General features: G+C 40.8%; 1 protein-coding gene across 3 annotated transcripts in view; it reads left to right on the plus strand.

Annotated features, from left to right (window-relative positions):
* Tmem50b (transmembrane protein 50B) overlaps positions 1–23,602 on the plus strand; it is a 48,279-nt gene that overhangs the window by 9,641 nt on the left and 15,036 nt on the right. For 2 of the 3 annotated variants that reach the window (XM_074072765.1, XM_074072767.1), the window contains exons 2-3: positions 21,428–21,567; positions 23,440–23,552. In XM_074072765.1, coding sequence (XP_073928866.1) covers positions 21,469–21,567; positions 23,440–23,552 — 212 coding nt within the window. In that variant the 5' untranslated portion in view covers positions 21,428–21,468. Of the gene's footprint in view, positions 1–8,386; positions 8,514–21,427; positions 21,568–23,439; positions 23,553–23,602 lie in introns of all 3 variants that reach the window. The other variant, XM_074072766.1, reaches the window with a different exon arrangement.

The following is a 23,602-nucleotide window of genomic DNA, read 5'->3' on the forward strand; positions in this document are numbered from 1 at the left end:
ACACTCAGGTCGTGGTGGTGGTGAGGATGGAGAGAAGTGAGACAGGAGAGATGTAGGAGGCATTGTCAGGTGATAGATTAGAAGTGAGAGATCAGAGAGAATAAGCAGGGATGGCACCAGGGTTTCTAGCTTATATAACTGGGTGAGTGGTGATTGGTTCATTGGAAGGAATCCTGGAACCTGAGAGCAAGATCAGGTTGACTTTAGGGTGATTTTGAGACAGAGACAGAGACAGAAGATGTAGTGGTAAATCAGCTTCATTGAGAAGCAGTGAAGGGAGGAGAATCCACCAAATTACATTTTCAATAGTCAGAAGTTATTAGTGGCTCATACCTGTAATCCTAGCTAATTGAGAATGTGAGATCATGAGAACCATGGTTTGAGACCAGCCCTGGGGTTGTAGGATGACGGCTCAGACAGAGAGACAGGGCAAGCAAGTTTATTAAGCAGGCCAGCAGCGACTTAGCAGATTTGCATCCAAAGACTGAGCCCCAGAACAAAGGGGGCTCTCCTTATATACCATTTAGAGTGGGTTACAGGAATGGAGGTACAGCTGTCCCATACATGGTCACATACTATTTCATTGGCCATTTTAACCTCTGGGGTGAGGTGACCCTTCTCTGGTTTCACCCCAGGTGATAGTCCTCAAATCCATTTTTTTCCATTTCACCATTACACTCACTCTCTCTCATTATCTCCCTTCCCCCTCCCTGCCTTCCGGCCACATTCCCCTCTTTGGTTCTCTGACCCACTTCTGGGTCAAAGAGCATCATCTTGATCTGGAGAGTTCATGTTTTTACAGCACCATTACATGAGCAGCGGTCTTTTCTTCTGTGGTGGCTTCCATATGGTCCTGAAGGATCGTAGTCCCCCGGGGAGCAGGCAAGGTAAAATCAGGCATGCTCCCAAGACAAAGGACATTGCCCCATTATGGTCTTGAACCCACCTAGGCTTGAGAACCAGCCCCTGAACAAGTCATCGGGACACCAACCCTTCCAGGTCTGCACAGGGACGTGGGCAAGCTTTTTCATCTTGCTGGTAACCTCTTTAATTTCCTTTTCCTCATCATCAATCTGTAAACAACAACTATTTAAATTAAACTTTTTACATGCCCTGCCCTCTGAGGCTAGCAAATAGTCCAAAGTCAAAACAGTTTTGGTAGATAGCATTGTGTATTTTAGTTTGTTGTTTGGCTAATATGTTATGGGCTTCTGTTGTTTCATTAGTTATAATCTCAACCACTGCCTGAAGCCTAGTGATGTAGTTGAGCATATAAATTGGGGTTGTAAACCTGTGTCCGGCTAATAAGCTCCCCAGGGCTGGTGAAGCTTCGGACCTCTAGCCATTGCTCCCGAGGGTGATAGATAGGGTTAAAACAGATATACTGACCATCGTGAGAGCACAATGAGTAGGTGGTATGGTTGTGGGTGCATGGTTCAACAACTGTGCCTGCACCAGTATAATAAGTATGGAAAACCAGAGTTTTGGTAACAACACCTCCCACTTGGGCAGTGTGCATACATGAATCAGCCCAAGGCCTGAGGGTCCCCAGGCAGAGAGCTGACCAAGATTAGCAAGAAGAAAACATGGAAGGGAGAAGGGACTCATCCTCAAAGGGGAGATGGGTGACTCCTCAAGCTTCTGCCACACGTAGCTTAGTCAGCTTCCAGAGTGACTAGAGCAGGGTTGATGTCTCATCATTCGTGGTCTCCTGTTTTCTCCTGGGAAGCAGGATCCTGCCAGGGAAGGGTGTGGGTACTGTGGAGGGTGATCTTGCATGGTGACTCTGGGTCAGGGATGCTCTCCCACTTGAGGGAAACTGGCTTCACTCAGCTTTGGTGGGTCCAGGGAATGATTTTTGCTACCTTAACTGTGTGTGTGGGGGTGAATAAAAAAACAACAAAGGGGCCCCTCCAGTGGGGCTTTAGTGGTTGAACATTCCATCCCTGTACCCTGGTTTATAAGGGTGTGTGGGAGTTGTCAGGCTAACGGGGAGTCTCTCTCTTTACCCGGTCACTGATTTTTGAGAGAGTCAACCTGAGGGCCTGCATCTGCTGTCTCAGAGTGAGGTTACCTACTTCCTTAAGGCCCCCTTGCAGGCCCTTCACTAAAGGGGTGAGCACCCAAAAAGGATTTCAAAAGGGGAGAGACCTGTTTGCTTGGTGGGGCTAGACTTAATCCTGAGCAAGGCTGTGGGCAGTAACTGATCCCATTATAGGTGGGTGTCCTGGCATAGTTTTCCCAATTGCAATTTTAGAGTCTTGTTCATACATTCTACTTTCCCTGAACTCTGAGGATGGTAGGCCATGTGCAGCTTCCAAGTTATTCCCAAGCCGTTAGCCACCATTGTACCACCTCAGCCATGAAGGCCTGGCCATTGTCGGATCCAATAGACACAGGCATTCCAAACTGAGGGATTTCCTTTAACAGGCATCCGGCCACTTCCCAGGCTTCCTCAGTCCAAGTAGGGAAGGCTTCCCTATCAGCTTTTCGGTTTCCCCCAAATGGCTGTTGTCTCTCTCTTCTGGTGCCCTCGGCAGTTCATGACTTCTACTCATTTAGGGGCCCATACAGCTTCTAGCAATTCCAGAATTTCTTGTCCATACTTAACATTTTTCCTCCTGAGGTAATGAGCCCCTTTTCTTTATATAGGTCTCCATGGACTTGAATGGTAGTAAAGGCATATTTAGAGTCCGTATAGATGTTTACCTGCACTCTGGCAGTTGGAGTGCCCATGTGAGAGAAATGAGCGCAGCCTTTTGTGCAGAGGTCCTGACCAGCAGCAGATGTGCTTCAGTAACAGCAGACAGAGTCACTACTGCATATCTGGCAAAACATGTACTGTCCCAGACAAGGCTGCTGCCATCTCTGAAATACTCAATGTCTGTATGACCGATAGGCTGATCAGTCAAGTCCAGTTGGCTGGAGAACATCTCATCCATAACCTCTAAACAGTCGTGCTCTGGGGGGCCTGAGTCAACTGGCAGTAGGGCGGCCGGGTTTAGAGTCTTAACAACCTCTAGTCGGATGTGTGGGTTTTCACATAACATGCTTTGACATCTGACATTCATGAGTTTGTCAGCCAGTAATTTCCTTTATATTCCATAAGAGTCAAAACAGAGTAGGGAACTCAGACTGTGAGTTCTTGTCTCAAAGAAAGTTTGTCTGCTTCAGCCACCAAGTTGACAGTGGCTGCCAGGGTGTGCAGACAGAGCAGCCAGCCTTGGGAAATGGCATCAAGTTGCTTTCATAAATAAGCCACTGGGTGGTGCCAGGAACCTAGCGGCTGGCACTCCTATAGCTGTCCCCAGTCTCTCATGTACATATAGGAAGAAGGGCTTCATCACATCTGGCAAGCCCAGAGCAGGGGTGTTTGTGAGTGCCCCCTTAATTTCTTTAAAGGCCTTTTCTTGCTCTTCTCCCCATACCATGGGTTCCTGTTTTCCCTCTTTGTGGCTTCATAAAGGGGTTTTGCCAAGAGAGAGTAATTGGGGATCCAGATCCAGCAGAAGCTTGCAGTCCCTAGAAATTCTGTAATCTGTTCACAGGTCTTGGGGCTGGAATGGAACAGACGGCCTGTTTCCTCTCAGGGCCCAGTCTACATTGTCCTTGTGACAGGTGAAACCTGAGGTATTTTACAGTATCATGGCAAATCTGAGCTTTCTTTCAGGAAACCTTACATCCTGCCTTCTACAAAAGGGAGAGAAGGAGGCAAATTCTTTCCATACTATCCTCCTGAATTGGTCCAGCCAAAAGAAGGTCATCTACATACTGGAGGAGTGTGTAGCCATACTGGTTGGCCGAGAAAGCCTTTAGATTGGATGCCAAGACAGTCCCAAAGATAGTGGGAGAGTTTTTGAAGCCTTGTGACAACTGAGTCCAAGTCACTTGTCCTTTTTTCCAGTACAGGAACTTTCCCATTGAAAGGCAAAAATGGTTGGCTCTGTGGGGCCAGGCAGATGCAGAAAAATGTGTCCTAAGGACCAGGAAGGTAAAGAACTTTGCCTCAGCTGTGGTAAGGCCCAAGTATGTATGGGTTTGGAACCACAGGGTATAAATTAACATTTCTGAGTTGATTGCATGGAGGTCCTGAACTGGCCTAAAGTCTTCAGTCTCTGGTTTCTGAACAGGTAGTAAGGGGGTGTTTCAGGGAGACTGATGAAGCCAGAGGATCCCATACTTTAGGAGTCTGTCAAGATGCTTTTGGATCCCAATTTGGGCCTTGCAAGGAATGTAGTATTGCTTCTTGCTAACAGGAATAGTTCCCTGCTTGAGTTCTACCACCACCAGAGGTATGTTCTGAGCCAGTCCAGGGTGGTGGTGGTGGGGGGTTGTTCTCAGCCATACTCCTGGAATCTTAAAAGGGAAGCTCAGGAGGCATCTCAGGAATCTCTTTCTTAGGGGCATAGAGTTGCCATTCCTTCTCCTGTGCAACCGTGAGAGTTAGAATCTTGGCTTTAGGCCCTCTCAGCTTTAAGGATGCCATGCCATCAGAGTCAAAAGTTATTTGTGCCCTTAGTTTGTACAGAAAGTCTCTGCCCATAAAGGCCACAGGGCAATCAGGAAGGTAAAGGAACTCATGCCTTACTTCATGTTTTCCAAGATTGTATTTAGAGTCAGAAGTTGTTGCTGGCAGTCTGTCTAGGTAGGCTTATGAGTTTGGATGATGGACTGTGTTCGATCAATCAGAGCCTGAGGCTTTTCCATGAAGGAGGGGGCAAAGGTGCTTCCAATTTAGGAGGTCTGTGGTGGTAAAGGGCTGGTAGACGAATGTCCACCTTCCTCCTTGTATCTGACTGTGCTGGTCATAATATATTGGGCCCTGGACAGTGTGGTGGGTACCGGGGGTGGGAAGAGGAGGCTATGCCCATATTGGGGCTGTTCAAATATTCCCAGTTGAACCTAGGGGCCAGTCTCACAGGGAGTGAGTCCTTACTGGAGTAAGGACTGTTAGGCTTGGAGTGAGCATGAGGTTCATGGGACCTGAGGAAGGTAGGGTTGTTGGCAGTCTCAAGGACATCTGGTCCCGGCCTTGTAGATGTATTTACTGCTGGGGCTTCTCTGTCTGATGCTGCTTCCCCTTCCAAGGGTGGAGGCGAAGGGGTAGAAGGTGGTGGCAAAGTGGGTACAGTGGCATATAAAGGGGTGGGTCTTATTGGAGTCCCCCACTAATGTGGGTTTCTCTGGCTTTTTACATTTTTCCTTGCACTTGGAAGCTGCTGCCTCACTGGCTACCATTACCCTTTGTGCTTCCTCTAGGTGGGGCTTTAGCCATGTGGGCCAACTGAGGACTGCATTCGTCAGCAGCCAATATAAGGAAGCTGATCTGGTGTCCAGGCTCCCCTATAATCACTTCAAAAACTCTGTTGACTATGATCTTATCTAATGACCCCTCTGAGGGCCATCCTACACCAAAAGTAGGCCAGTCTATTTCACAGAAGGTGCTAAGCTTGCCAGGAGTCAGCTTGACTCCATCATATTTGTTAAATTCCTTTTTAAAGTTCTTAAGCATGCACCCTAGGGGGTTGTTCTTACTCTGACCTCTCATTCCTCCTGTGGCCAGATGTCAGAGACAGAAATGGAAGAGGTGAGGGTTGTGGAGAGAAGGTAAGGGGTCCTTCTTTCCAGCACACAGGAAAAAACAAACAACACTGCTTGCTTTGTTCTATCTCAGGCATCTCCCCTCACAGGGTTTTAGGCATCTCTTAGCTGTAGTGAGTCTGTATAAACCCCTGACTGGAGGCCCTGTTAGGGCTCACCCTAGACCATATGAGTTCACGATGGACCCGCATATCGGGACTCTGCACTCTCTTTGTAGCTGGGGTATGTCTTGGGCTTGCACTTTCACACCACACAGTACTTTGGTTCTGCTCCCTGAACCTGAGAGACCTGGTTTCACCCCAAAAGGGGTTACTTGGGTGTCTCTACTGGGAGTTGATCAGACTCTCCTTCTGCCTCCTAAGGCAGGCCTAAATTTGAGCCTGGGTTCTTACTAGACTGATAAACAGGGCTCCCAAGTTGGTTCCCGAGCCTTTCTGGGTTCCTTTGTGTGATTGAAATTTGCCACCTCAGTTTTCCAGGAGAGAGGCTCCTTCCCTTTGAAGGAACATGTCTGGTGGTGCATGGCAGGGGTAGCCCCCCCCTGTGGGGTGGGGACACTGAGCCAGCAACAAGGAGGTGAAAACACCACCCTCCGAATCCTGGACATTTGCCCTAGAAATGTTGTAGAATAGCTCAGACAGAGAGATGGGGCACCAAAGCTTTCAGGAAGCAAGTTTATTAACCAGGCTAGCAGCACCTCAGTGGATTATCATCCAAAGACTGAGTCCCAAGAACAAAGGGGGCTTTCCTTATATATCATTTAGAGTGGGTTCAGAAATGGAGGTGGGTACAGCTTGCCCCATACATGGTCACATACTATTTCATTGACCATTTTAACCTCTGAGGCGAGATGACCCTTCTCTGGTCTCATCCCAGGTGACATTCCTCAAATTTGGTTTTTTCTGTTTCACATTGCACTCATTCTCTCTCATTTTCTCCCTTCCCCCTCCCTGCCTTTCTGCCACTCTGGCCAATAGTCCTCCAGACCCATCTCCAAAATAATAAGAGCAAAATAGGCTGGAGGCATGGCTTGAGTGGTAGAGCACCTGCTTTGTAAATGTGAAGTACTGAGTTCAAACCCCTGTCCCAGAAAAAAAAAAATGTTGTTAACAAGGTTTTACTGGAAAAGTTGTAAGGTTATAAAATTAAAGTCTTGGGCTGATGGAGTAACTCAAGTGGTAAGAGCGCTTGCCTACCAAGCAAGAGGTCCTGAGTTCAAACCCCAGTGCTGCCAAAAAAATAAAAATAATAAAATTAAAGTCTCTTTTAAGACCCATGTTGCTTTTTTTTTTTTTTTTACTTTAGCTTTATACTTAAATCTTGTAGCAAACTGGAGGTGCTTGCAAAATTTTATTCTTATTTCATGTGATTTACAATTCAGAAGTCAAGTAAGCATTCCTTGAGATTAAATATGTAAACTATTTTCCAAAAGTCCTTATGATCTTTGAATAATTCATATGTTGGATTTTAAGGCCTATAAAACATTCATACTGTGAGTGCCTGGAAACCAGGTGTTTGACTAACTGTAGAAAACTGTTTTCTGCAGACTCCTTTGTCAAGGTTTGTACCAGCAGTAATTGTCAAAGTCATAGATCTTGTTGAACCTCTTTTCTTCTCTTTCCAAATCCCAAATGACAATAGTGCTCTAAGTTGGGGATATTTCTCTTCTCTTTCTTGTTCTTTGTGCTGTCTTTACCATAGGTAAGAGGATAATTTTTTCCCCATGAAAACTGAAATAAGAGAAATACTGCAAAAGTTATATAATGATGGACAGCAGTATTGTGTCATGCTCATGAGCACAGATTTTGGAATCAGATGTGAACAGTAGTGAAAAGCCTCGTTGTCCTCCTTGCAATCAGAAATCTGTGTGACCTTGGCAAGTTAACTATTCTCTAAACCCTTTTAGTAATAGAGTAGTAATAGTAACCTCTTCAGTGTGTTGGTGAGAATTGAATGGAATAGTCCTTGTGAAGATTTTTTTGTGAGAATTAAATGGAGTAGTCTGTAAAGGGCCTAGGATTTATAAGCAACTTGTAGCTAATAGCTAGTACTGGTGGTAGTATTAGTAGTAGTAGTGACGGGGAAGATGTAGGTTCTCTTTTTGTTTCATCTGAGTCAGTTTGTTTTGTTTCAGATACCTAGACCTAATATCTTGAATTTTTTTTTAAATTTTATGTTTTATCAATATAAAATGTGTGTGTGTGTGTGACTTTTTTTTTTTTTGCCTTGTTTGTTCTTTTGGTGCTGGGGATTAACCCAGGGCCTTGAACATCATAGGCAAGTCCTCTAAGCCCTGTAACAAATTTAGTTTTTTCATGGTACTGTGGTTTAAACTCAGGGCCTCACTCCTGCTAGGCAGGTACTCTACCACTTGAACCATGCCTCAACCCTTTTTGCCATGGGTATTTTTCATATAGGATCTCACATTTATGCCCAGGCCAGCCTGGATGGCAATCCTCCTATTTACACGTGCTACTGTGCCCAGCTTTTTATTGGTTGAGATGAGATCTAAGACTCTCCCTCCTCCCCCTCCAAGATCTGAATCCTCCTAGTCTCTACCTCCAAAGTAGCTAGGATTATAGGTGTGAACCATATGCCCTGCCTATAACAAATTTTTTAATGGTACAAATTATAAATCCCCTGCTAATGAAGTCCTAGTTTAAGTTTTATTCATCTTTATCTATGCACGCCACCCCCCCACCCTTGCCCATAGAAACATTCTTATAAATATTCAGAACATGCTATAGAGGAATTTTGTGCTGATTTAAAACCATTCTGTGTGTAGGTCTGCTCTGATACTGGGTACCCAGCAATCCAAGGAAGGCAGAAAACAGTGAGCAATGAATACTGATTTGATACGTAGTCCTCTCCACATTTTTTCCTGAGATCCTTTGCTGCACTCATGACATCAGGTACCACTTCATTACAGGAACCTCTAATCCATATCTGTGTCTTAAACCACTCAGCTGAATGTCTTCTGTATGTCTGCCTGCATGTCCTTCAGTCATATCAAACTAACTACTCTCTCATTCTCCCTTTCAGCAGTAGCTGTTTTCAGTAGTGGTCTCTCATCAGCCATTGGACAGCTAGTCAAGAAGCCTGATGGTCATTTTTAACTCTTTCCTGACTATTACTAATACCCCTTTACAACTTGGCCTCAGTTAATATCCTTATTCTCTCCCTATCTAGAATGATGGCAGGTATCTGTTTTATGTTCTTCTTCCAAACTGCTGCCATGAGAATTTCCTTTCTAAATGAGATCCGATCCTGTCACTTCTTGCTTATAAACTTTTGGTGGTTTTGCTTAGAACAAGGATCTGCAAACTATAACCTGTGGGCAACTCTGGCTTCTGCCTGTTTTGTAAATGCAAGTTTTATTAGAATACAGCTGTGCTTATTGTTCGTGTTTTGCATGTGACTGCTTTCATACTATGGCAGCAGAGTTTAAGAGTTGTGACAGAGGTTGTATGGACCACAAAACCTGAAGCATATAATATCTGGTTCTTTACAGAAAAAGTTGCTACTCCCAGTTTTACAGAATAGTATTCAGACTGAAGAAGGCTGAAAAATCCTTCCCAATCCTGTCTCAAACAGATTAGTCATTATCACTTTCTACAATACTTTAAACTCTACCCTGTATTCCTCTGGACCTATATAATTTTGCCTACTTAATTTCTTTTTTTATCTAACAAACTCCTATTCATGTTTCAAAACATAGCTCATTTCGTTCTTACTCTACAAAATTTTCATCAGTTCTTCCTGGAAAGTAGTGTCCTCTAATACCTTATTTATATTTCTATTCTAGCACTTTTTGAAAATTATAGCCCATAGTGTGTGTGTATCTATTATACCTCAATAATAATGCAAACAAATAATGCAGTTAGTTCTTCTGACAATGCCTCTATCTATCTACACTATTCTCTGCACTGATTATTGTAATCATGTTTATATACTCAGTGCCTAATACTAGTAACATTGAAGAATTAGCGAAGAGAGGGATGAACAAACAGGTGGTGTTACAGAAGTTTGATTAAAGACACATGTCTGAATTAGATATGTTATTTGGGACTTATGCATGTGAAGATTACTCAGACCATGTTTTTAAAAATTTTTTTAAATTTTATTGTTTTTACATTTATTCACATGTGTAAACATTGTTTGGCTCCCCCCCTACTCCCTCCCACCCCCTACTTCTGGGTAGAACTTGTTCCACCCTCTTGTTTTCCGATTTTGTTGAAGAGAAAATACAAGAGATAATAAGAAAGACATAGCATTTTTGCTAATTTGAGATAAAGATAGCTATACAAAGAGATTCCTAGCATTGTTTCCATGCACATGTTTATTGCAACCCACATTGGTTCATCTCTACCAGACCTCTTTGCTATTTCCTAGTCCCTTTCCTACAGTGGCCTCTGCCAGTTTAAGATTACTGTATTTGCTCCTCTACAGTGAGTACATCAACCACATTCAAGTTACAGGTTTCCTTCCCTTTCCCTATTCCTCCTATGCATGCTTTCTCTTTAGTGTGTGACCCATGTCCAATAATATTACTGCATTTGTTTTAGGTCAGACTACATTTTAATGTTAAAATGTGTATTTTTTCTTCTTGTCTTTTTCGAGTGCCTCTTTTTTTTTTAACCCCCTAAACTGAGGTTTTAGAAGTGAAAGTTTGACAGCTGAATCATTTAAAATGCCCTCTAAGAAGGACTCACATTTCTTTTTATAAAGAGTTGCCTCTCAGTGGTAGGAATTGTTGCTGACTTGTGAGTTACTCAAGTGTGTTAGTTAGCTTTCCACCACTGTGAAAAAATACCTGAGATAATCAACTTAAAAGGAGGAAGGGTTATTTTGACTCACAGTGTTGCTTTGGGCCTGTGGAACCACAGTACCTGATGGCAGTACTCGTGAGAGCCAGGAGGGGAGAGAGATAGGAAGGGATTGGGGTACTAGTACGCTCTCCTAATGACCCAACTTTTCCAACTGGGCCCCACCTCCTGAAGGTTGTCTCATTTCCCAATAGTGCTACAGTGTGTGAACCAAACCTTCAACACGTGGGTCTTTGGGGGAACATTCAAGATCCAAACTATAATACTCAGTAATACATTAGTTTAAAAATGTGTGTGTGTGTATTGCTAACAGGAACAGTTTTGTGGGAGAACATACCAATAATTTCCTTGACCTCAAAAAGTGGTTTTTTGTTTGTTTGTTTTGGTTTGGTTTTTTTGGTGGAACTGAGGTCCGAACTCTGGGCTTCAAGCTTGCAAAGCAGGCACTCTTACCTCTTGAGCCACACCTCCAGTCCTCCAAAAGCCTTTTCAGGTTTATAAAGAGCAATTACAGATAAAACACTTCAACAGGAAGTTTCTTCACAGGTGAGAGTTCATTGTGTTAGTTACAGCTTTTAAAAAAATATATACAAAGAAAAGCAAAATAAACACCTGATTTTACCACTCACATACATAATAACATTATGAGAGACTGATGTTTGTCCTTTTGGTGTTTATGTGTGTGTGTGTGTGAGTGCGCTTATGTACATACACTATTAATTCTTTTTCTAAAAAGGATAATATTATAGATATGCTTTTATAACCTTTTTTCCTCACTTCGTATTACTACTACTTTACATTTACATTAGTACTTTCTCATACCAAGTTTTTTTTTTATTTTTTTAATTTTTTTGGCGGTACTAGGTCTTGAACTCAGGGCCTACACCTTGAGCTACTCCACCAGCCCTTTTTTATGAAGAGTTTTTTTTTGAGATAGGGTCTCACTATTTCCCTGGATCTGGCTTTGAACTGTGATGCTCCTGATCTCTGCCTCCTGAGTAACTAGCATTACAGGAGTGAGCCACTGGTGCCCAGCTCCATGAAATGTTTTTCAAGAATAGTTCTCAAGTCTGCATTAAGAAAACTATTTTACTTAATTGATTTATGTAAGTACCCCTTGCTTCCCTTAAGTCCCGAGGCCTGTTATCTTATATTAAATATTGTGTAAGTGTTTCTACTTTAAGGCAGGGAGCCAGGGTTGGGATTGTCAGTTTCCACTAAATCAAGACTGTATCATGATAAAATAGGCTTGTCCTTTGGTAAACATCGATAATAAAAGTGCCATAAAGGTTGATCTTCCCAGTTGAGAGTATTAGTTCTTGGTAAGGTAGCCCTTTCCCCTCTAACTGCTTACCATAGTGCTTGGTCCCTTATACAGTTCTTCAGTTGGCTCCCCCTTTGTATCCAATGAAACCTAAGGTCTAATGCGGTCCTAGCTAATCATTAATGGATCTGGCTGTCCTGCTTTATTCCAAGCTACTCACTCTACTAACTTGGTTACTTATTCTGTCTTTGGTACCAGTCACTTCTTTCTTGCAAAACCAAAAGGGCACAAAAGCTTTGGTATAATTTTCCTTCTTCTTGCTTTACTGCCTCTTTTACACGTTTTTAATCTCATTAACTTCACTTAGCTTTCAAATTTCAGTTGGTTTTTAAATTATAGCAAATTTTACCTCTTTAGAAAAGCTTTCTTTGACATAATCCCGTTTTAAAAAATAGGTCTTCCTTTGTTCTCTCTTAGAATTCTGTGCATTTCCTTCATAGCTATTTGTATAAATTTGTTTCTGTGTTCTTTTGCACCACTGCTTCCCTGACCTACCCAATTTAAGCCCTAGGAGGGAGGAGACCATGGCCCATTGTATAAATCTGTATGGAAATAGCTGTATATTTTCTGTTTATAGAACTATTTATAATAGGTTATATGGGAAATGAATTTTACAATGAACTTCATACAGGAAATGAATTTCATTTTGTTTTAACCTTCAGGCATTATCTTAAATTCATGATGACCTTCCTTGTTTCCGTGGTGTAGTGGTTATCACGTTCGTCTCACATGATGACCTTCCTTATGCTTGTTTTTAACCAGTTAATATTTAATTCTTCATTAATTTATTAACATGTCTGCAGAATATTTCAATCAAATTGCTTATTGTTGTGACAAGTAGTTAAAATATTGGCTGATCACCTTGAAATTGTGGAGAATCGGTTTTGCCTTTTCTTAGGCTATATCTGGAAATTTGAAAGTATTTACTAATTTCCTCTGACTTGCTGGAACTAAAACTATACAAAATATCTCTCATGTAGTGGGCAGCAGTTGGAATCTCTTCTCAGCTCTTTTAGCTATCTAGCTGTTGTTGTTTTGTTTTTGCTTTTTCCTGTTGGATTCCTTGGAGTCTGCATACTTCTGTCAGGAGTTACTTACGGTTCTCTCTGTGACTTACGCCTTTCCACAGTTTCCACCCCCCTCAATTTCCAACAGTTCTGGCAGCCCTTAATTCCATCTTCTGACATCTCAAGCCAGTAGGACTGTGGCTTTTGTTTGAGTTTTAGCTACTCTGCACCACAAGATGGTGGGAACAGTTAGGGTGGAGTTTTCAGGGGGAAAAGCTGTGTAAAAGTAGATCCCACTCATTGTTTTCTTTCTTTCAAGGGTCAGATCCCCTTCAAATTCTGCCTACTTTTCAAAAAGCAATCTTCAGTATTTCCAACTTCTTTCTTTTTAAATTTAACTGGGCTCTGAATCACCTGTTTAGACACAATCTCTTTGTTTTTTTATTTTTATTTTATTCATATGTGCATACAATGCTTGGGTCATTCCTGCCCCCACCCCCTCCCTTACCACCCACCCCGCCCCCTCTCTCTCCCCTCCACTACCTCGATACCTGGCAGAAACTATTTTGCTCTTATCTCTAATTTTGTTGAAGAGAGAGTATAAGCAATAATAAGAAAGAACAAGGGTTTTTGCTAGTTGAGATAAGGATAGCTATACAGGGAGTTGACTCACATTAATTTCCTGTGCATGTGTGCTACCTTCTAAGTTAATTCTTGATCTAACCTTTTCTCTTGTTCCTGGTCCCCTTTTCCTGTTGGCCTCAGTTGCTTTTAAAGTATCTGCTTTAGTTTCTCTGTGTTGAGGTCAACAAATGCCAGCTAATTTTTTAGGTGTCTTACCTGTCCTCATCTCTCCCTTGTGGGCTCTCGCTTTTATCTTGTGATCAAAGTTCAATCCCCTTGTTGTGTTTGCCCTTGATCTAATGTCCACATATGAGGGAGAACATACGATTTTTGGTCTTTTGGGCCGAGCTAACCTCACTCAGAATGAGGTTCCATCCATTTACCAGCGAATGATAACATTTCATTCTTCTTCATGGCTGCATAAAATTAATTGTGTATAGATACCACATTTTCTTAATCCATTCGTCAGTGGTGGGGCATCCTGGCTGTTTCCATAACTTGGCTATTGTGAATAGTGCTGCAATAAACAAGGGTGTGCAGGTGCCTCTGGAGTAACCTGTGTCACAGTCTTTTGGGTATATCCCCAAGAGTGTATTGCTGGATCAAATAGTAGATCAACGTTTAGCTTTTTAAGTAGCCTCCAAATTTTTTTCCACAGTGGTTGTACTAGTTTACATTCCCACCAACAGTGTAAGAGGGTTCCTTCCCCTCCCCCTCGCCAACACCTGTTGTTGGTGTTGCTAATGATGGCTATTCTGACAGGGGTGACGTAGAATCTTAGTGTGGTTTTAATTTGCATTTCCTTTATTGCTAGAGATGGTGAGCCTTTTTTCATGGGTTTTTTGGCCATTTGAATTTCTTCTTTTGAGAAAGTTCTGTTTAGTTCACATGCCCATTTCTTTATTGGCTCATTAGTTTTGGGAGAATTTAGTTTTTTAAGTTCCCTATATATTCTGGTTATCAGTCCTTTTTCTGATGTGTAGCTGGCAAATATTTTCTCCCACTCTGTGGGTGTTCTCTTCAGTTTAGAGACCATTTCTTTTGAGCATAAGCTTTTTAGTTTTATGAGGTCCCATTTATCTATGCTATCTCTTAGTTGCTGTGCTGCTGGGGTTTCATTGAGAAAGTTCTTACCTATACCTACTAACTCCAGAGTATTTCCTACTCTTTCTTGTATCAACTTAAGAGTTTGGGGTCTGATATTAAGATCCTTGATCCATTTTGAGTTAATCTTGGTATAGGGTGATATACATGGATCTAGTTTCAGTTTTTTGCAGACTGCTAACCAGTTTTCCCAGCAGTTTTTGTTGAAGAGGCTGCTATTTCTCCATCGTATATTTTTAGCTCCTTTGTCAAAGATAAGTTGCTTATAGTTGTGTGGCTTCATATCTGGGTCCTCTATTCTGTTGCACTGGTCTTCATGTCTGTTTTTGTGCCAGTACCATGCTGTTTTTATTGTTATTGCTTTGTAATATAGTTTGAAGTCAGGTATTGTGATACCTCCTGCATTGTTCTTTTGACTGAGTATTGCCTTGGCTATTCGTGGCCTCTTGTGTTTCCATATAAATTTAACAGTAGATTTTTCAATCTCTTTAATGAATGTCATTGGAATTTTGATGGGAATTGCATTAAACATTTAGATTACTTTTGGGAGTATAGACATTTTTACTATGTTGATTCTACCAATCCATGAGCATGGGAGATCTCTCCACTTTCTATAGTCTTCCTCAATCTCTTTCTTCAGAAGTGTATAGTTTTCCTTGTAGAGGTCTGTCACATCTTTTGTTAGGTTTACACCTAGGTATTTGATTTTTTTTGAGGCTATTGTAAATGGAATTGTTTTCATACGTTCTTTTTCAGTTTGCTCATTGTTAGTGTATAGAAATGCTAATGATTTTTCTATGTTGATTTTATATCCTGCTACCTTGCTATAGCTATGGATGATGTCTAGAAGCTTCTGAGTAGAGTTTTTTGGGTCTTTAAGGTATAGGATCATGTCGTCTGCAAATAGGGATATTCTGACAGTTTCTTTACCTATTTGTATTCCTTTTATTCCTTCTTCTTGCCTAATTGCTCTGGCTAGGAATTCCAGTACTATGTTGAATAGGAGTGGAGATAGTGGGCATCCTTGTCTGGTTCCTGATTTTAGAGGGAATGGCTTTAGTTTTTCTCCATTAAGTATAATGCTGGCTGTAGGTTTGTCATATATAGCTTTTATAATGTTGAGGAACTTTCCTTCTATTCCTAGTTTTCTTAGAGCTTTTATCATGAAATGATGTTGGATCTTATCAAAGGCTTTTTCTGCATCTATTGAGATGACCAAGTGGTTTTTGTCTTTGCTTCTGTTAATGTGGTTTATTACGTTTATTGATTTTCGTATGTTGAACCACCCCTGCATCCCTGGGATGAAGCCTACCTGGTCGTGGTGAATAATCTTTTTGATGTGTTGCTGAATTCGGTTTGCCATTATTTTGTTGAGGATTTTTGCATCAATGTTCATTAAGGAGATTGGCCTATAGTTCTCCTTTTTGGAGGTGTCTTTGCCTGGTTTTGGGATAAGTGTAATACTGGCTTCATAAAATGTGTTTGGCAGTTTTCCTTCCCTTTCTATTTCGTGGAACAGTTTAAGGAGGGTTGGTATCAATTCTTCTTTAAAGGTCTGATAGAATTCAGCAGAGAATCCATCAGGTCCTGGACTTTTCTTTTTGGGGAGACTCTTGATTGCTGCTTCAATTTCATTTTGTGTTATAGGTCTATTCAGGTGATTAATTTCCTCTTGGTTCAGTTTTGGATGATCATATGTATCTTGAAATCTGTCCATTTCTTTTAGATTTTCAAATTTATTTGAATATAGGTTCTCAAAGTAGTCTCTGATGATTTCCTGGACTTCCATGGTGTTTGTTGTTATCTCCCCTTTTGCATTCCTAATTCTACTAATTTGGGTTTTTTCTCTCCTCATTTTAGTCAGGTTTGCCAGGGGTCTATCGATCTTGTTTATTTTTTCAAAGAACCAACTTTTTGTTTCATTAATTCTTTGTATGGTTTTTTTGGTTTCTATTTCGTTGATTTCAGCTCTTATTTTTATTATTTCTCTCCTTCTATTTGTTTTGGGATTTGCTTGTTCTTGTTTTTCTAGGAATTTGAGGTGTATCATTAGGTCATTGATTTGGGATCTTTCAATCTTTTTAATATATGCACTCATGGCTATAAACTTTCCTCTCAAGACTGCCTTAGCTGTGTCCCATAGGTTCCAGTAGGTTGTGTTTTCATTTTCATTGACTTCCAGGAACTTTTTAATTTCCTCTTTTATTGCATCGATGATCCATTCTTCATTAAGTAATGAGTTATTTAGTTTCCAGCTGTTTGCATGTTTTTTGTCTTTACTTTTGTTGTTGAGTTCTACTTTTACTGCATTGTGGTCAGATAGTATGCACGGTATTATTTCTATTTTCTTATATTTGCTGAGGCTTGCTTTGTGCCCTAGGATATGATCTATTTTGGAGAAGGTTCCATGGGCTGCTGAGAAGAATGTATATTGTGTAGAGGTTGGATGAAATGTTCTGTAGACATCAAGTAGGTCCATTTGATTATTGTATATTTTAGATCTTGAATTTCTTTACTGATTTTTTGCTTGGATGACCTATCTATTGATGATCATGGGGTGATAAAGTCTCCCACAACCACTGTATTGGAGTTAATATATGCTTTTAGGTGTTTTAGGGTATGTTGGATGAAATTGGGTGCATATAGGTTGATAATTGTTATTTCCTTTTGGTCTATCCCCTTTTATTAATATGGAATGTCCTTTATCTCATTTGATCAATGTAGGTTTGAAGTCTACTTTATCAGTGATAAGTATTGCTACTCCTGCCTGTTTTCAGGGGCCATTGGCTTGGTAAATCTTCTTCCAGCCTTTCATCCTAAGCCTATGCTTATTTCTGTCGGTGAGATGGGTCTCCTGTAAGCAACAAATTGTTGGATCTTCCTTTTTAATCCATTTCGTCGAGCGGTGCCTTTTGATGGGAGAATTAAGTCCGTTAACATTAAGTGTTAGTACTGATAGGTAAGTGGTGATTCCTGAAATTTAGTTGTCTTAGTTGTTTGGAGATTTGATTGTGTGTACCTAAGTTGAGGTTTCTCTCTACTTTTCTTTTCCTGTGGTTTGGTGCTGCCTGTCCTTTCATGGTTATGTTGGGTTTCACTTTCTGTGTGCGAAATCATTGAAGAATCTTTTGTAGTGGTGGCTTTGTGGTCACATATTGTTTTAGTTTCTGCTTATCATGGAAGACTTTTATTGCTCCATCTATTTTGAATGATAGTTTTGCTGGGTAGAGCATCCTGGGGTTGAAGTTATTTTCATTCAGTGCCCAGAAGATCTCGCCCCATGCTCTTCTTGCTTTTATTGTTTCTGTTGAGAAGTCTGCTGTGATTTTGATGGGTTTACCTTTGTATGTTATTTGTTTTTTCTCTCTTACTGCCTTCAATATTCTTTCCTTAGTTTCTGAACTTGTTTTAATGATGATATGTCGTGGGGTAGGTCTATTTTGATCTGGTCTGTTTGGTGTTCGGTAGGCCTCTTGCATTTGTATGGGAATATCTTTCTCTAGATTTGGGAAATTTTCTGTTACTATTTTGTTGAATATATTACACATTCCCTTTGCTTGCACCTCTTCTCCTTCTTCGATGCCTATGATTCTCAAGTTTGGTCTTTTGATGGAGTCGGTGAGTTCTTGCTTTTTCTTTTCACAGGTCTTGAGTTGTTTAATAGTTCTTCGATTTTTCCTTTAATTATCATTTCATCTTCGAGTTCTGAGATTCTGTCTTCTGTTCTATTCTGCTGGATTCGTCTTCCGTTTTGTTTTGCAATTCTGTTTTGTTCTTTTTTCTGAGGTTTTCCATATCCTGGGTCGTGTCCTCTTTAATGTTGTCTATTTTTGTCCTGAGTTCATTTATCTCTTTATTAATCGTGTTCTCTGTTTCACTTTGGTGTTTATACAGTGCTTCTGTGGTTTCCTTTATTTCTTCTTTTGCTTTTTCAAATTCTCTATTTTTTTTTGTCATGAATTTCTTGAGTGTCTCCTGTATATTTTGGTTGACCATATCTAGTATCATCTCCATAAAGTTCTCATTGAGTACCTGTAGTATTTGTTCTTTTAGACTATTCTTGTGGGTTTCATTGGGTTCTTTGGCATAGTTTATCTTCATTTTGTTGGAGTCTGGATCTGAGTATCTGTTTTCTTCATTTCCCTCTGGTTCCTGTGCTAACTTTTTGCTGTGGGGAAACTGGTTTCCCTGTTTTTTTTTGTCTTCCCATCATTGCCCTTGGTGTTGTTATTGTCCCTGCACTGTGTGTGGTTAAGTTATTTTCTGGCTTGTAATAATAGCACTAGTGATATTTAGAATGGAAGGGTGGGAGTAGATGGAAAGCCAATAAGTTAAAGGAAAAGGGAAAAACAAATAAAGAAGTAGAAAAAAAAACAAAACAGAGAAACAAACAAAAAAAGTTTCAAAGATAAAAACAGGGAGAGACAGTGGAATAATCAACCGTAAGCTGCAAAGGCATTAGAGCGACAGAGAGAGGATTGAAAATAATAAAAATAAGAATAAAAATAAAAAATAAGTAAATGAAAAAATATATACATATAAAAATAAAATTAAATTAAAAATTAAAAAAAATAATAAAAAAAAATTTCCAAGTTCAAATGCAATAAAGTTTCAGTCTTAATAATTTTGGTGGTGTCCCTCAGCCTCCAGTCCTGGAGATGGTGCCTCAGATGTTGTTCTGTAGTTGTCTCATCAAAGGGGAAAAATAAAACAGAACAAAACTGCACAAAGCAAAAAAAAAAGAAAAAACCCAACCAGTTGTCCCAAGTTCAAATGCAATACACTTTCACAGGTGTAGTTCGGTTGTTTTCTCTTCAAAAGTAGAGAGAGAAAAAAAAAGAGTCTGGAGACAGGTCTGTGAATGGCTGTCTGCCACTGTGGCTTGCCTGCCCACTGCTGTCAGCCTGCTGTTGTTGGAGGCTTTATTTATGCAGATCTCAGGGGTGAGCTTAGCATTCACCTGGCCCCTCAGGCTATGTTTACTCAGAGTTCTGTGCACAGCTGGTGCTACAAGCTTTCCCCTTTCCAAGAACACTGGGAGAGATGACACTGCATGCGCTTTTTCAGGCCTGCTTGTTTATTTACAGTTCACGTGGGAGGTGGGTCTTCCCCTCTCTCTTGTAGAGTTTTCCTCCCACTGCTGCTTTTACAAGCTTTTCTGAGCATGTGCTGCTGCTCCTGCCTTCTAGCCTGTTCCCGGCCTGTTCATTTACAGCTCATGTGGGATGTGGGTCTTCCCTGTCTCCTGTGGAGTTTTCCTCCCTCCACCACTCTCACAAGCTTTCCTGCTCCTGGTTGCTGGACACACACCACTGCTCCCACCCTCTCTGGCCAGGCCTGGCTTGTTTATTTTCAGTTCCAGGAGAGATTCTCCTCTCCCCCTCTTCCATGCTCAGTGCGCCCCACCCTCTTTGCAACGTGTCTTTATTGTTCTTATTGCTTATTACTCAGTTTCTCTTTTTTTCCTTGGTGGGGAGTCAGTCTGTCCAGGGGGCTATGCTGATCTGGCCCAGGGTTGTCTGCGGGAGTACCAGTACCGCTCACCTTGTCCACGTCTTCCCAAGCCTCTGGGCGTGGGCATCTGGCGGCCCAGGGGCCCTCCTGATTTCTCCATTCAATGTGAAGTAGAGATGCTCTGCGCAGGCTGGAGGTGTGGAGGGGTCAAACTTTTGCCTCTTCTCAGTGGCCTTGCCTGCAAGGTGTGTCTCCAACATCTCTCCAAGATTTCACTTTAGGAGGCATGCTTTCTGCTTCCTCCCTCTAGCCGCTGTCTTGGAATCCTTCAATCTCTTTGTTTTTAAACTTCATATATGCTGTGCTTTATAGTTCTTTTTTAATTTTTGCTGGTAATGGGCCTTACAGTTGGTAGGCAGGCACTCTACCACTTGAGCCACACCCCTAGCCATTTTTCATTAGTTATTTTTCAGGTAGGATTGCACATTTTTTGCCTGGTTTTGCCCAGAGGCGGCCTGGATTGTGATCTTCCTCCCTCTGCCCTCCTACATAGCTGGGACCACAAGTGCATGCCACCATGCCTGGCTTATTGATTGATGTGGGAGTTTTGTTAACTTTTAATCTAGGCTAGCTTCAAATCCTGATCCTCCTGATCTCTGCCTCCTAAGCAGCTGGTGTTACAGATGTGAGCCACTGTTCATACAGTTCTTTATTTATAATATTTCTTCCCTTTGTTATCTACTGCTGTATTATAGATTAACTCTGAAACCTAGTGGCTTAAAATAGCCAGTTTATTATACTTACTGGAGTCTGTGGGTCAGGAATTTGGAAAGGACACAGCCAAGATGATGTATGTCTGCTCCATATAGCTGGCACTTTACCTGAGAAGACTCAAAGTTTGAAGTGATGCTCGAGCTAAGACAGCAGGCAGCTCTGTGGCAGTTGATTCGGACAGAAGCTGCATTGCTTTCTATGACCTAATCTTGGAAGTTGCATCCAGAAGTTACATAGCATTGCTTCTTCTACTATGGTCACCCAGTATTTATCTTTGACTCAAATCCAAAGGTTGTGATATAGATCCCACCTCTGAATGAGAGAAATGTTAAAGAATTCACTGATAGGTTTTTTGTTTTTGTTGTGTTTTGTGGTACTAGGGATCAAATTGAGGGCCTGGTGTTTGCATGTGCTTGACCACTGAGTTCTAGCACCTACAGACAGATGCTGAAACCACAGGCTCTTGTAGCAAATAGGAAGCCCCCATGTGTCTGAGCACAATCCTTTAACATCTCAGTAGGTACTTATTGAAGTTCTTTTTTTTTTCTCCTTAGGATAGGACCTAAAGTAAATTTATGTCTAAAGAAAGGAATGAGTTTAAATCTCTGTCTTAGAAAAAAAGAAAGAAAAAGGGAGGAATAAGATGTTTTACTACTTCACTCCTTAAAAACATATCCTTAGGTTGATTATTTTATTTATCTTTTTATTTGTAGGATACATTATTTAATGAAAAATCCATGCTCACGAAGTAAAAATGGCAGGCTTCCTAGATAATTTCCGATGGCCAGAATGTGAATGTATTGACTGGAGTGAGAGGAGAAATGCTGTAGCTTCTGTGGTCGCAGGCATATTGGTAAGTGAGAAAGCAAACTGATAAGGGAGGTGACATGATGTCTTATCTATTTTCTTTTTTTCTTCCTTCCTGCCTCCTCTCTCCCTCTCTCCCTCCCCCTCCCCCCTTCTTTTGCCATACTGGGGTTTGAACTCAGGGCTTCACAATTGCTAGGCTGGCACTCTTAACACTTGAACCACTCTGCCAGCTCTTTTTTGTGTTAGTTATTTTTGAGATAGGGTCTTTCAAAATACTTGTATGGGATGGTTTCAAACCTCAGTTACCCTGATCTCTGCCTCCTGAGTAACTACGATTATAGGCATGAACCACCAGTGCATGGTTGAACTATTTTATTTCAGTGCTGTTTTGTATAGTTATCAGGATTCCTGATACTATTACTTACTACAGAACATGGTAGGCCCTGGGTTTATTTGACTTTGTAATTTGTTAAACTTATCTGTTTTTCAGTTCTAGCAATAATACATTTATTATAGGCAGTAGCACTTATAACTTGATACAGTATGTGTAAATACTTTAATGTCCTTAAAGGGTCAGAAGTTGATGTTACCCAGAGTTACTGTGACTTATGGAAGGTCAGGCTGTGTAGACAGCAGTAACACCTTAAGCTGTGGTAGAGCCGAAGCTCTGCACCTGCCCTGGAGAAGTGATACCATCTCTGTTTCCCTAGCTACAGCCCTGAGGCTGGAAGAGGAAGGAATTTGTGGAGAAAACTATTGCTTAATTTTGTTTACATTTTTTATCTTAAAAAAATTTTTTTGTACTGAAAATGTCGAAAATATTTAAAAAAGTAGACAATACTATCAAGATTCCCTGTCCTCCCATACCCTGTGTAGCTATCACCCAGCATCAAAAACAAAATCAGATCACAACCAGTTTTGCTTTATATTCTGTCAACCACTTCCTGCCTCCACTGTAGTTTTTGAAAACAAATTTTAGCATCTTTCACATTTTTAAGATTCATCTCTTTCAATGTATGGTTCTACACCTAAAGTCCAGTAGGAAAATCAAGCCAAACCAAGCAAAATAAGGCAGAGTTGACTAAAGAGAATTGTGAGAACATCTGCATGCAGAGCTTTTTTAGATGTTTATAACTTTTTTGGTTCTTTTTTTTTCTTTTTTTTTTTTTCAGTGTGTTCCTTGATTGTGTTTGACTGTGTTCATTAATACTTAGGGGAGGGAAGGATTGGCTTCAAATGATATTGAATTAGCTTTTCTTTTTTATGAAATCATTTTCAGGTTTACTAGTTATTCCTCTTCATAAAAGAGTTTGAAAGCTTTTCATGGATGTCTTTTTAACAGTTTCAACAGTGTAATAAGCATGAAGGTTATGTGAGTTCCTTATTTTGTCAGTTTAGAAAACAGTCATCACACCTGCACTTAATTTGTCTAGAAAATACTTTAGCACCTTGTTTACTTTAGGTCTGTTCAGTGTAGTCGACATAGGAACCTTACATTTTACAAACTCATGTTCAGTCAGTTACATAATATTTAATTATATAAAAGTAAAATGACAGCAGCTTAAATAGTTTTGGAGCTATAACAGCTGACTCTTGGTAAGCGTACAGCTAATTTGTGGGAGCAAAAGTGCCTGAGGATATATAAGAATGTTCTCTAGAGTGTAGGAACAAATCAGATAATCAGGGGAGTTGGTGATGTTGGAGGTTAATTAGAGCAAAGTTCTGCATATAATTATGGCACATGAAATGAGCAGGTAAGACATACCCAAATAATTTTTCATCTTGTGCTGAGAGCAGAACTTCAGAATTGTGTTCAGATTTGCCTAGATAGGTTCACCTCACCTGCTGTAAAGAACAAAAGAGCAGATATTATGCTAAGCGAGACTTTGAGTGTTTTAGTATTTTGGGTCTTCAGTTTTTTACAGGTTGGTGGATCATGATTGATGCAGCAGTGGTGTATCCTAAGCCAGAACAGTTGAACCATGCTTTTCACACCTGTGGTGTATTCTCCACATTGGCTTTCTTCATGTAAGTATAAAGGTAATTCTCAATTCAAGATTATTTTTAAAATATCCTTC

The sequence above is a fragment of the Castor canadensis genome, chromosome 5, assembly GCF_047511655.1.
Source record: "Castor canadensis chromosome 5, mCasCan1.hap1v2, whole genome shotgun sequence".
Lineage (NCBI taxonomy): Eukaryota > Metazoa > Chordata > Mammalia > Rodentia > Castoridae > Castor > Castor canadensis.